Here is a 14,391-nt window from a genome sequence, read left to right on the forward strand (position 1 = left end):
GTTTGAACTTGTTGAGTGTCTTTATTTCTACACTGTCGAGCAAGTTACAAAATGATTGTATCAAACTGATAGCCATTTCCCTTTTGCTTGGCCAGAGCACAAACATTGTGCACCGCAGCTGCTGATATTTATAAAGCATCTATAAAGGAAAGGTTCCTTGCATATAGTAAACAGTCTTGTACCAAATTTCTGATATTTATATACATTAAAAGGACATTTTTGTTTTAAACTAAATAGAGAGTCCTGGGAGGTGGAAAAATCTATACGAATTTTAACTAGAGTATTCAGCAGCCTCCACCGTCAGGTTCAACGGAACTGAGAAGGCCGTTACCGCGCAGCTGCATACAGTGTTGCTCTGCGTCGGCCTGAGCACAGACGATCACAACAGCCAAACCATTGATGTGGGCTTCTTGCATAATGTTGACTGCGTTGTCTACAGTCATGCCTGGTATGACCTTCATCAACACCTGGACCACGTATTCCCTTTTGTTGAAGTTGTCGTTGTGTAGTATCACCCTGTACGGTGGAGCCATCTTCTTTGATTTCCTGAACCAGACTCAATGTAATGAAACATTAATAAGCATGCGTCTTTGGGAACTGTTCAGGGTTATAGACTTAAACTCTATCTTGTGAGCATATACCTCAGATCAAACTCGGATTCGCGACCAGGAGTGGTTTTCTCTATAATTGGTTTGTCCAACACACCGCCTCCTTTGCCCATTGCAGACATAATCATGAGAACTCCACGATTGTTCACCCATGGTCCTTTTGAGACAGAATGTTTGTCCCCTGTACACATCAAGTAAGAGAGATCTCAGCTGTTATCACAAGACAAATACATCCATGGAAATTAAATGACATGAACAAAGAACAAAGAAACCATGATTGAAACACAATTTGACTAAGATCGAAGTCCGATAGTGCAATAAGGAACCACATTTATCTAAAATAAACTCATACCTTAAGGCTTTATAACATATAGTATAGAGACGATAACATTCATACTAGTCAATCAAACAAATAGCTGAAAAAACAAAAACCACAAGTACAAAAGCCACCAAAACATTTTAAAAAGGGTCTGAATCTTTTAGAAATTGCATATCCGAAAACACAACAACATGTGTTTTGTCAACCTAATTTATCAGACTGAACCCTTTGTCCATCCACAGGCAAAAGAAAATTTTGTCTCACACTGTCTGAAAAAAAACGATTACTTTTTCCCGCAAATTCGACCAAGAAAACCTGTAATTTCAACTTGGCGCGAGCAATTATACACAGAAAGATACGGACTTTATTACTAATTAAAGTTTTAAGCTTTTATTCAGCAGATAATGATAAGAGGAAAGTGACGTTGGTAAGGAACTAGAGGTAGAGAAGAAGAAGAAGAAAACCTGATTTGGAATTGAAGAGAGAGCTTGGTGCGAGAGCTAATCTCCCACATATCGCACTCTCCATGTCTTCTCCTCCTTCGTCTATGCTGCTTCTCACTTCTCAACACACAGAGATAATCAGGACCGAACAATTTTCATCACAAAAAAAAAAGAAAAACATTTGAGAAATTCGTGGTTATGGAGTTTCTGAATCAAAACGCTGCGTTTTGAGAGTTATTAATCCTTATATATTAATTGAGAAACATTACAACATTGTGTTTGTAGTCACGTGATCACCGTAAAAATAAAATTCATAATTTTTAGAGAAATATGTTATTAAATATTAATTTATATTATATTTTTTTATTAAACTAACTATTAAATTGATAAATAGTGTACAAAATAATATTCTCGCACTTTCCTTAAATAAAAGTTACGAAATTGTCTAATACGTTTAACGTATATATGACAATTACTAATAATGAATAATAAATTTTTGATAATAATTTTTGTATCTTAGCTTCTTTTTTGTTTAATTTTATATTATTAAAATATATTAAACAACCAGATTAACCATATAATAAAAAAATCTTATATGTTATATTTTGAATTTTTAAAACGACTATAAATTACTAAAAACGTTAAATGTCTCACGCTAAAATTTTCTGATCAATAGTTTAACTTTTTTTTGTAATAACAAGATACAAATGATCATAAATCGTATGAATATAAAGTCTCATTTACTAAACATTCATATTATATATTAATATAGTTTAAAATTAAACTATATAATATTAGAAAAATACTTAAATATGATAATTTCGAAGTTTGTATTGAAAAGGTATTGAAACCTTAATATTTTAATTTTGAAATTTTCATTAAAAAATCGTACATTAGAAATTTTGTGTTTTATCACATGAATATGAATTCTCAATAATAAATATTTATATTAAAATATACTATATACATGTCCATGTCATTGAAATTTAGTTATATACTATATAAAATAAACAAAATGATTGTTTTGATTTATTTACTAAAAAATATCATGAATAAACAAGATGTATTGTTTTGATTTATGCGTTTACTCTAATTTAATTATATACATAATACGTAAATAATTACAAATAAATAATAATAGATAAAAATTATTTTTATATATAACATTTATCCCCGTAAGTATTTTTATATATAACAATTGCGTAGATCTTAAGCTAGTACGCTATGATTAGTAATCACTAATCGCCGAGGTCTGAGTGATTAGGGATTAACTGCTTTGGCGTTTTGCTGTTTTCATCCTTAAACTGTTTTTGCCTGACCGTCCGGTTCACTGAACAAATTATTATTTCCTGTGGTATTTTTTCCGGTTTAGTAGCTTTAGGAACGGCTACCGGAATCATTTGTTGGTTCCTCGTTTCAATTATGCAATTGACTTAATTTTCTCTAACCTTCTTCATATGATCACTACTATATCTTCATTGATTCGTTGTTTGATTCTTGAGATTAAATGCTATCGCCTTACTTCTTCACGAATCTTTTTTTTTTTGCTGCAGTTCTTCTTGGCTAGCTGAAACTATAAAATCGTCAAACAGTTGATGCAATATATATTTCAAAAATAAATATAAATCAGTCTATTAGATTTTATGCATCCACACAACAAAGATTTGTGTCAAATGTACAAGCGTCTAAATCCAATGCACGAACCTTAATCATGTAAGGTAGTAATTTCTCCTTTTTTGAAGATTGTAATTTTGAATATTGGAGATCTGATCACATATTGGATGGGTTAAAACTGACATCAATATAAAACACTATAATCGCTTTTGGTAACTTATAGCATTTGATTATAGACCAAAAAGTAGCCAATTTCTGATTTGTATGTACATTCTTGCACATCTCTTCCTTGAATTTACTGATTCTTCTATATCCACAAAACAATTATCATAAACGAAGATTTGCTTCATGACCATGGTGATAACGTCAGTTTGGTTTCCTTGTTTGATTGTGATGACTGGTTATGAAGGAGATCTTGTGAAGAGAACGCCAGAATGTGCTAGTGCTAAAGATCTTGTAATCAACTAATCATCTTCAAACAAGTGCTGCTCTAAGTGTAAATTTACATGTTATTTAATAAAACAGATTCATTTGTTGGATAAAAGAACACACGTTGAAACGACCAAAAAAATAACATGTTGAGAAATGAATCTGATTTTTGCCTAATCAGCCTGATTAAATTATGTTCTAAATTTCATATCTGGCTACTGCTGGTTTCATAATTGTCACTAGGAGTAGACCCACATTTACAGATGGAAATCAATGACTACTAGCCTTTTTCAATGAGTATTGGTCCATATTCTTGACTCGACTCATCTAGCAAGTACTACAAAATAGTTTCTGTAGAATATTTTCACTTATATTATAACTGTATGAGTTTATACAACAGTTTCACTTTCACCACAAAACTATTTAACCTTTTCTAAATGAAACATATTAAGGAACCGAATCGTCTATATGAACGAAGCATAAATGGAAAAAAAAAAAATCTAAAACGATAACAACAAAACCAAACGCACAACAACAAAATAAGCTAGTAATGACAAAAGCAAATCTGGTTGCAATCAAAATTGAATAAGAATTTGTCACGTGGGCACGCACGATAGAAGCGCGTGAACATTGGTAACTGAAAAATGGCTCTTGGGAAGAATCAAAGGTCGGAAATAAATAAAAAGAGACTTTCAATCAAAATCCTACGCGGCGTGGGGGCAAGACTGTGAGTCTCACGCTTCTTTACTCTTAAGATTCTTTCTTTTTAAAAATTTCTTTGTTTTCTCGTGATTCTTGTTTTCCTCCATAACTTCTCAAAGAATATTCCTTTCACCAAATTAACTCATTCTCTATTTCAACTTTTGCTTACTAAAATATCTAAACAAATAACGTAAATAGCTGGTTAGATTATCATGAGGAATCTGGACTATTTACACTGCAGTTAACAATTATTATTGATTAGGTAGATAATTTTTCCTTGAGGATTATTTGTTACTTGTTAGAATGACAAATACAAATTCACAAACAAATAAATTTTGGTTTCATACATGTGGTTGAACATTTTCTCAAAAAAAACTTGTAGATTTTTATTAAAGAAACCGTTTCTTTATCTTTTAACTATTTTTAAGTTATTTTACTAGATTAAATATCCAGCAAGAATCTATGTGTTATATCAATTTCTAAATCTAATCTATTAAAAGAGGAGTACAAAATTAGATTATCCCTTAGTTTTCCACTATATTTATAATGGCATGCCACTGAAATTATTAATTAACCTATTCTTTAGGATTTTTGTCTTTTCTCTTCAATTAATGTATTTCCAAAATCATATTCTAACTAAAAGATCATGGCAACAATAGTTAATAAACTTAACTTTTAATATTCTTTGTCCTTTCCTTTTTTATTATACATATGTGTGTTTGAAAATATTTAATTCTATATATACATTTCGTAATTACATACATTATATGGTAATTATTTTACTAATTCCACATATACATAATAAATAGTATACAACAATTTTATTATACATAATCATAAAATTTTGATCCATAAAAACAGTTTATACAACAATATAATCATAAAATTTTGATCCATAAAAAATAAAAATACATTTGTGTGACTTTACAGGTCATATTCTAAATAAATGGATGATATAGTTAAGGGTTTATGTGATAAAATAAAACTACTCAATATAAACTATAAAATTATTGTGTTTAGAAATGTCATATTAAAAAAAATTGAATGGGTAAATTTTAAAATATATATTATCACTTATAGAAATAAATATTCATTTATAAAAAAACTAACACCTGCGCGGATGCGCGGATCAAGCTCTAGTATGAGTCTTAATTTAGCAAATGCTGTAAATGATGAGTTAAGTTTGGAGAGACAAAGATATATGTAATGTCGAGTCTTCGTTCTTATCTTAAAACGAAAACAGCTTTAAAGATTGAGAATAGTGACGTCAGCTTTTCCAGCTCAATCCAGATGCGACCAAACCCGAATCTGATCCCTCGAATATTCACACAACACCGAACCCCACACCTCCTCAATTTTACATTTCTACCCTTTTAGAAAAGGTTCCAAATACAATTAAAACTCTCAGAGATTCGTTTTAGGTACGCGACGCCCCGACCTCGAACCATTTTCCTACATTCATGTCCTAAAAACTCTCTCTCTCTCTCTCTCCATCTCTCGAGAATTTTCTCTCGACGTTTATTCCTCTCCGATTCCATTTAGATCCAATATTCTTTCTACACCAAACTGCACCCACTCCTCTATAGATCTAAAACCATTTACTTCCTTACCATTATAGTAAGTTCAGAAAATGGAGAATGATTACGCCCAGAAAATGCAGAGATGTCATGAATACGTTGAAGCTCTTAAAGAAGAACAAAAGAAGATTCAAGTCTTTCAACGAGAGCTTCCTTTATGTTTAGAGCTCGTCACGCAAGGTAGTTAACACAAACAAAACAAAAACACATATTTTTTTTTATCTCAACTCTGCCTCCATATTAATTCAAATGGTTTGGATTTTTTTTTGTAGCGATAGAGGCGTGTCGGAAGGAGCTGTCGAGTACATCGACAACCTCAGAGCAGTGTTCAGAGCAGACCACTAGTGTTTCTGGTGGTCCGGTCTTAGAGGAGTTTATTCCGACCAAGAAGATAGAGGAAAACGGCGAACACGAATCTCCAACACCTGAAGAGATCGGGAACAACGTTGATAAGAAGAAATCAGATTGGCTCAGATCTGTTCAGTTATGGAACCCGTCGCCGGATACAAACGAAGTGTCTAATCCGGAGCGTGTAGTAGGTAAGAAGGCGAAAGTGGTTGAGGTGAAACCAAACAACTACAACAACTGCGGTGGGTTTCAGCCGTTTCAAAGGGAGAAAAAACGCGAGACTGATCTTCAGCCGGCGGCGGTGAGAGCGGTGGCTTTAGCTCCGGCGGTGAAAGTGGTTGCTTCCGCGCCGGCGACGACCACTAGCTCCACCACGGAAACCTGCGGTGTGGGTAGAGAGGGAGAGGAACATGTACTTCAGCAACAATCGCAGTCGCAAACGCGTAGAAAGCAGAGGCGGTGTTGGTCGCCGGAGTTACACCGGCGGTTCCTTCACGCGCTTCAGCAGCTGGGAGGATCACATGGTAAAATATTTAATTTCATGACTGATGATTATCTCTTTTCTGATTGGGTAGTTGATGATTATTGATTAGATTAATAAAGTAATATTTTGTTTTATTTGGGGTAATTTTGCAGTTGCTACACCAAAACAGATCAGGGATCATATGAAAGTCGATGGATTAACCAACGACGAAGTTAAAAGCCATTTACAGGTTTACTATTAATCTTCTCTCTAGATTTAATTTGAATATTTTTGAAATCTTTTTTTTTTTGGTAATTAACCTTTCAAATACTATTTTGTGGAATATTCAGAAATATAGACTTCACACAAGAAGGCCAGCGACTACGGTGACGGCGCAGGGTAACGGAAACTCCCAACAACCGCAGTTTGTGGTGGTCGGAGGGATATGGGTGCCTTCACCACAAGACGTTCCTCCACCGTCAGATGTAGCCAATAATGGTGGTGGTGCATATGCTCCAGTGACGCTCCAACCACCACCACAATCACTACCACCGCAATCTCCTAAACGTTCGGTGGAGAGAAGTAGCGGCCAGTGCAACTCTCAGGCGGCATCTTCCTCTACGAACACGACAACTTCTTCTCCTGTTTCATAGTGTGGGTTTGATTTTGTAGGTTTGAAGCAAGTGAATGTAAGATGTGTAACCAAAGAGTGTTCTTTCATTAGTATGTACACGAGGTAAGTAAATTGTCTTTGTTTTCTATCTTTTGGATATTCCCTTGTTGCTTTGTTTTTTTTTGTGTTCAAGTTTTGACAGATTTTGGTGATTGCATATACTATATAAGAATTTAGAATAATACATGAAATAATTTTCAAGTTTCACTGTTAATTAGCGTTCAGGCTTTTATCCATTCACTTGTATTTTTGAATTTGTATGAAGGCGATTATAGACAAACAAACATATATCATCAAAGAACACAATTAGAAACTTTCCCTTGAGAAGGATCAGAATATAATCGGAAGGTTAATTATTATTACCACGGGGCACCTGCACGTCCCAAAAACAGTTCTGGTCTTCTGGAAAAGGTTAATCAAAGATCTAAGATGAATGAGAATCACGTGTGTGATGAGGATGTATTTGGTGTGACAATTAGATGCGCTTTATTAATATGGTAACGCTTGATAAAAGAAGGCACGTAAAACGTGGCAGGCCATGAATCATTTATTCATTGACCGAACCAACCATTTACAGTTCACAGAATAATCAAATCTATCATTTGCATGGCAGTTTGTAAAAGTCTTTGTTTAAATAATCCTAACATGGTCCTGCTCTGGATCTTAGTTAATACTTAATAGTTAATACTAGTAAATCTTAAATCAAATCAATATTATAATATACGTTTTTTCTTACAAATCCAATGTTTAAAAAGTCCACAAGTTCTTGGGTTGACTTTTTGAAAAGAGAATTTTCCCACCGTTTTTGTTTTCTCTTTTGTTTTTGTTTCTCTTGGGCCTATTTTCCGTTCTTATGTTCTCATATACGCCCCTGCTCTTCCTCTTATTCGGCTGTCTTTGAGGCATCAGCCAGTTCTCAGGGACGTCTCTTCGGTCTTGTCCTCGCCGGTGCTTTTGCTCACGGCTTCTATCTTGTGTATCCTCTTTTGTGACTTTGAATCATAGTATGAAACTCTCAACTTCTATGTTAGTGAATCTGTAGTTCTGTCGCTCATGTTTGGTGAGAAGTGAGAACAATTTCTTTTAGGGTGTTAGGATTAAGCTAAGAAGTCGAACTCTCTATTGAGATTTTACACAAGAATGAGATTTGCAAGCAAGCATAGGGGACCAATGGGATCTATATGGGTTTATAAATGCGGTTATCAAACATATCATTCGAATTCAACCATGTCTTTCTTCGTGATTTTCTTTTTTCACAATCTAAGTGTGTGTGTTTATACCATATCCTTTCTAGAATTTGCAACCAAAATTTGGAATTGAAAAAAAAAGACATGGTATGTTTCTCTCCCGTCCATGATGGGATATTTGAGTGCGTAAATAACCCTCACGTTCTTTCCTGATAGTAGTGAGAGTATCCAATAACCAAAAACCTGAGTTCTAAGGTTTGGCGAGTACCCGCGATTCAAACTTAGACCCGCACTAACCTCGTTTAAAACCGACTCAACTGCACCCGCACTGCATGTTAAATTTTTTATATTGGCCGATCCGCACACGTCTTGCTGCGGATCAGGCGAGACCCGCGGGTAAAGAGTTAAATTCCCAGCTCTAATCACAGTTTTTTTCCCCATTCTCGAAAATTCTCAGGTTAAACATCACTTAGTTAACTAAAACTAGTTTTGATATCACAGTACCAAATAGCTGAAAGCAATGATAATTCATTGTCGTTGATCATTGGCATTTCACAAGATGTCCTATTGGGTTAACAACTTAACATGACTGAACCAAAGCGTATGTAATTTCCATATACACTCTTATTTCTCTAAGAATGACAGTATAACTTTGAGGACTATTGACAATCTTGAAAGAGCAACAAAGATAAAAGACTTTGATGCAACAACTGGCTATCTCTGTACTGGAACTCTGATCTATAATCTTCGGCTGTTCCACTACGCAATTCTCTGACATAATCTGATGTTCGATACGTCCCCTTTTCTTAATCAGGCAATGCTGACCATAATATGTTTTGGTCTATCAAAAATTTGACCATAAAAAACTAACACCCAACATTGGTAATATTGATCGATTTTTAACTAAACACTAAAGTTTTAGTCTATTAGACTATTACTTACTCAACAAAATTATTACATTATATATATATAATCTTACAAACAAGTCCTTCATGGACAAGTTCATAGATGTTGATGTCCATGTTCATAGATGTTGATGTACAAGTTAAAGACCCTAACACATTATTAACAATTCTTGATATACAAATACCAAGAAGTGTTAGTTTCTAGTAATTTGTATAAATGTTAGATTTTGCAAAGGGTTGAATAACAAAAACAAAATATATTTACAAATTACACCAGAAGTTCGATTTTTGACTTAACCGGTTCCATATCTTTTTCCGGCCCAATATATTAAAAAGGCCTAATAAAAAAGCCCAATGTATACTCAATTTCGACTCGGTCAGATTCAGAATTTACCAACTGAGTTGTACAGAGCTGGTTTTTTTTTTTAATAATGACTCGCTAATTGTCGTCTTCCTCTGCAGATCAAATCCACCACTTTCCCATGTAAAATCTCATCATCGAGATCACAACAATGGTCTCCTCCTCTGCTTAACGAGCTACCTCATCATCTTCTTCTTCTTCTTATTCTCTTCCGCCAATAATGTTCAACACATACACAAACTCAGTTCTGTGGCCGAGGAATCACCATGGTTACTCCTCTTTGCTCCCCGAGAGATCTGAATCTCACCGATTCGCCAAACCGTCTCCGAAATGCTGCTGCGCTGCTTCTCTCTCGCGCTGTTGCTGCTGCTCGTACTCAGCACCCTCCTTTGTGAAGCCTAAGGTGTCGATAAACCCTGGATTCGTGCTCTATGGCCTCAGACAATCCACGCTTATTCAGTGGCCGAGGAGGTTGATGATTGGTGTGAATAGGACTCGTCTTGATGTGCATTGTTGTGATTCTGAGGTTTATCCTTCTTGTGGCGTCACAAGAAGAAATCGAAGGTTTAGGGTTAGGGTTTCGGATGAATCGAATGAGTGTTGTGAAGATGATGTAGAGGCTATGATTTCGTTTTTGAGTGAGGAACTGGTAGGTGAGGGTAGAAACTGTAGTAGAGTTGAAGAGAAGAGGGAAGTGATAAAGGTTGAAGCTTTTGGTAGAGTTAAGAGGGAGGGAGTGGAGAGACCTCAGGGATTTGGTAGGCAGGAGTATAGGCGAAATGGGGTTAGAGAGAATGTGAAGTTAGAGGAGAAGTATGAGTGTGAGCATTGTGGTGGGAGGAAGAAAAAGTCTCAGCTGGAGAGTGAGACTCGGCGTGGTTCTAAGTTGGTTACTGGTGGTGGGGAAAATTTTAGGAGGAAGGAAGAAAGAGAAGTTCGACCAACAAGGACAAAGAGTTCGAGTTGTTCATCGTATTATTCTCTTGCTTCTTCTGGGGATTTCGAGAGTGAAGCTGAGGATGAAGAAGAGGAGGATGTGGAGTTTCGTCGCGAGAACTTGAGAAATTCAGAGAAGAGGTTTGTTGAACAGTCAGCCAAAGGAATGAAATCTAGAAAGGAAGTCTCTCAGGTGCATTCGAGGAGGAAGAGGGACGAGAGTTCGAGCTATGGCAAGCAGGTATTTGAGGAAGGGGAAAATTCAAACCAGGCAGTGACTACGAACCAGAGAAGAAGAAGAAAGCAGATTAGTCAAACTGGTAACAGAGTGTCTGAGTCGACGGGAAATTATGAAGAAGATTTGGAAATTCATGAGATCCATGTTAACGATGTGGAGACGAATTCCCAAAATCAAAAGATCTTTGGTGAAAGGGAGGACGAGAGAGTCCACTCTATTGTTAATGATTCGGAAAGAGAAAATATTGGGAATTCTCAGCAGCAAGTGAAGGAAAGATTTGGTGCTCGTTATAGCAGTGAGGAAAGAGTGTCTGAAATGCGCAGGAGAACCAAATATAGCAGTAGCCAGGAGGAAGGTATACATATGCGCCAAAATGTTCCAAAACCGATAAATAATCGGCAACCTCCGGTGGAGGAAAGGATATCTATGCAAGCGGGTATGAGGACGAGTACTGAGCGCTTCTCTGGAAGTTCAGAAATCTATAACACAAACATCAAAAATACTTATGTCTCGCAAAGAGAAGACCAGATTAGAAACCAAGAAGTAAATGCTGGCGTGGTTTCTGGATTGCAATCAGAAGAGAGACATCAAGATTATCATATTGAACAGAATCCCTCGCAAACGATGCAATCTGATAGAACTTCAGTGTCTGTATTTCATACTAGTGATGTAGTAAGGTATACAGAAATTGAGAGAAAATCTGAGAAGAGGCTAATTGGTCAAGAAAGTACTACAACTGTGCAAATGGACAGCAAAGCAGGAAAAAGCGGTGCTAACTCGACTAAAGAAGGTCAAAAGGCCTTGGAGTTGCAAAGTTCTCAAGGAAAGCTGTCTGAAGAGCCCTCCAGTTCACAGTCATCTTTGACTTTGGTATCTGGAAACAGAATGCAGCTGGTAGATTTGGTTTCAGAGGAGATGCGAGGATCTGAAACAACACTGATTCCTCCTACTTCTCAGCTAGTAAGCAGAGGCTCAGGAAAAAGTTATGGAAGTGGTGGAGCTTTCATTCAAGAAAGTTCTCAGGGAACATCAGAAACTGGTTATCCAACAGCCTTTGAACATCCAGGAGGAGCAGGAGCTATTGTTAATAGTCAGTCTGCTGGAGAACTGATGGGATTTAGAACACAGGAAGATGCTCTAGGTTCTGCCCAACGGTTGGAACAGTCATCAGAGAAATTTATTGGGGAGTTTCTGAAGAAGGCCAAGCATGAAGTATCAACTTCAGAGACTGAGGAGCGAAGAGCTGAAAGTAATCAGTTGAAGAGGCGGGACTCGAGGCGTTCATCTGGTGGTTCAGGAGCAAAGGGACCTTCAGATGAAATGTGGGTTACAGATTCTGCTCAGGCTACTCCCCAACCAGTACCCACAGAAGGCAATGCAGCAGAGGGAAACGCTATCGTCAAAAGAAATGGTAGGTCCTTGTGGAGCGTCATCGCCGATATTGCTCGGCTAAGGTGGGGCTCACGAGCTGGAAGCCCGACCTCGAGTGCAAAGCCCACTGGAAAGAGTTCACCCAACGAGTCAGTTAGCAGTGCAACATGGTTTTCTGGACGTGAGCATGACGGAAGCAGTGAGGATAACACAAAAGCGGAAAGAGTTTCGCCACAAGAAGCTGCTCTCCCAGGTCAGTCAGAAGTTAGTCAAACTTCGTCAAGGAGCCAATTTGAATCTTCTGATGCTACGGAGCGGAAGCAGCAATCTGGGAGGCATGAAGGTGTAGTCTCATCACCACCATCCACAATATTGGAAGGTGGCTCTGCATCTTATCGCATGCCTTCCACATCTGATAATCAAATTGTTGGCGTGGATGAGGTTGATGAAGGTAGAGAATTTGAGTTTCGGCTTTCTGAAACAGCTTCGACAGAGGTGCCAATGAGACTGCCAAGTCGAAATCTGATAAGATCTCCTGCTATCAAGGATCCATCAGAATCTAGTCCCCCCGAGGTACCTCCCGATCAAAACGTGCCGGTGGGAGAAGGAAGACGCTACCGGGCTCGTGTTCCTGAAATGGATGCAGAAGAAAAGCCGTTGATATTTCCAGCTCGCAGCCTAAGGTCTCCTGTTGTAAAGGGACCTTCAAAATCCCTTCCCAGCATGGTATCTGGCAGTAGTAGCTTAAGAGGGCAGGTGGAACAACAACAGCCTCTAAGCGCAAAATCCCAGGAAGAAACAGGTTCCACATCGACAGGCTCCCCATTGACACAAAGGAAACTTCAGAGGAAGAAACAGGTTGTGAGGGACAGTTTTGAAGAATGGGAAGAAGCATACAGAGTAGAAGCTGATAGGCGAACAGTTGATGAAATATTCATGAAGGAAGCGTTAGTAGAAGCTAAGAAAGCTGCTGATATGTGGGAAGTACCTGTTGGGGCTGTGCTTGTGCATGACGGGAAGATTATAGCTCGGGGTTATAACCTGTACGTTTAGTTTTCTCTGAACCCTATTTTCATTCTATACTCTTTTTCTGGATCCATCAAACTATAGTATTGGGTTTCAGGGTGGAGGATCTTCGGGATTCAACCGCCCATGCAGAAATGATTTGCATTCGAGAGGGTTCCAAAGCACTTCGTTCATGGAGGCTTGCGGTAAACTTTTCTTTCTCGCTCTCTTAAACACCTCCCTCATGGGTGTGGTGAAATATACACATTTGTTACATTGCAATAGCAGGAATAGTATATGAGCATAAGAGTTCAAGTTTTAGCAAGTTAAAATAAAAGCGATCTCAACGATTACTAGCAGGGTTTTGATACGTGTATCTTTGACTTGCCTAATCTTCCAACAGGATACAACACTTTATGTAACACTAGAACCATGTCCAATGTGTGCGGGAGCCATACTTCAAGCAAGGGTCAACACTCTTGTGTGGGGTGCTCCCAATAAGCTTCTCGGAGCAGATGGCAGCTGGATCAGGTAACTTCTGGAACTGAGAAATGTTGTTACGGAACATTGCAGAGTCAAAATCGTTGAACATGATTACGTTTCAGGCTGTTCCCTGGAGGCGAAGGAAATGGATCAGAAGTTTCGGAAAAGCCACCGCCTCCAGTTCACCCGTTCCATCCAAAGATGACAATCCGGCGAGGAGTTCTGGAATCAGAATGTGCTCAGACAATGCAACAGTTTTTCCAGCTGAGGAGAAAGAAGAAAGACAAGGACTCAGATCCACCGGCTCCTACCGATCATCACCATCATCATCATCCGTCGAAACTCCTTAACAAGATGCATCAAATCTTACCCTTCTTCTGTCTGTAGAAGCTTGCCTCCAAGTGTTCATGTATCTTTGACGCAGCCAAACCACGGTACAACTTTTGCATCTGATCTGTTCAGAATTGTATATTTATTATGTCCACTGTTTCTTTGTTAAAATCTGAAGACCAGGTTGGTTCATTGTAATCCCAGTGATTGTAATGTTAATGCACACTTTCTATTGAAACACATGTTTTAGTTTTGGGTTATATAATCATTTTTTTAGAAGTGGGTTATGTTATGCCTTGATACCAGTTTATTAAAAAGCTGTTAATTATTGGGACAATGCCCTAAAAGCATTTTTTTTATACACAATGCTGTTACCAATTTTTTCCTGCACCTTCCATC

The 14,391-nt window shown here is 37.4% G+C and overlaps 3 protein-coding genes across 3 annotated transcripts; 2 read left to right on the plus strand and 1 right to left on the minus strand.

Annotated features, from left to right (window-relative positions):
• Positions 1–127: 127 nt before the first annotated feature.
• LOC103852515 (ATP-dependent Clp protease adapter protein CLPS1, chloroplastic) lies at positions 128–1,532 on the minus strand. The gene is made up of 3 exons (XM_009129412.3): positions 1,392–1,532; positions 642–789; positions 128–546 (listed from the first exon to the last, which is right to left on the minus strand). The coding sequence occupies exons 1-3, from the start codon at positions 1,453–1,455 to the stop codon at positions 285–287; spliced, it is 474 nt and encodes a 157-aa protein (XP_009127660.1). The 5' UTR covers positions 1,456–1,532; the 3' UTR covers positions 128–284.
• A 3,990-nt stretch (positions 1,533–5,522) lies between these two features.
• Positions 5,523–7,383, plus strand: LOC103852516 (transcription factor HHO2). Its single transcript, XM_009129413.3, has 4 exons — positions 5,523–5,872; positions 5,965–6,564; positions 6,677–6,753; positions 6,854–7,383. Exons 1-4 carry the CDS (start codon positions 5,746–5,748, stop codon positions 7,154–7,156), a joined length of 1,107 nt encoding a protein of 368 aa, XP_009127661.1. The 5' UTR covers positions 5,523–5,745; the 3' UTR covers positions 7,157–7,383.
• A 2,295-nt stretch (positions 7,384–9,678) lies between these two features.
• Positions 9,679–14,279, plus strand: LOC103852517 (tRNA(adenine(34)) deaminase, chloroplastic). Its single transcript, XM_009129414.3, has 4 exons — positions 9,679–13,217; positions 13,298–13,385; positions 13,583–13,710; positions 13,785–14,279. The coding sequence occupies exons 1-4, from the start codon at positions 9,850–9,852 to the stop codon at positions 14,047–14,049; spliced, it is 3,849 nt and encodes a 1,282-aa protein (XP_009127662.1). The 5' UTR covers positions 9,679–9,849; the 3' UTR covers positions 14,050–14,279.
• Positions 14,280–14,391: the final 112 nt, after the last annotated feature.

Source organism: Brassica rapa, chromosome A02 (assembly GCF_000309985.2).
Source record: "Brassica rapa cultivar Chiifu-401-42 chromosome A02, CAAS_Brap_v3.01, whole genome shotgun sequence".
NCBI lineage: Eukaryota > Viridiplantae > Streptophyta > Magnoliopsida > Brassicales > Brassicaceae > Brassica > Brassica rapa.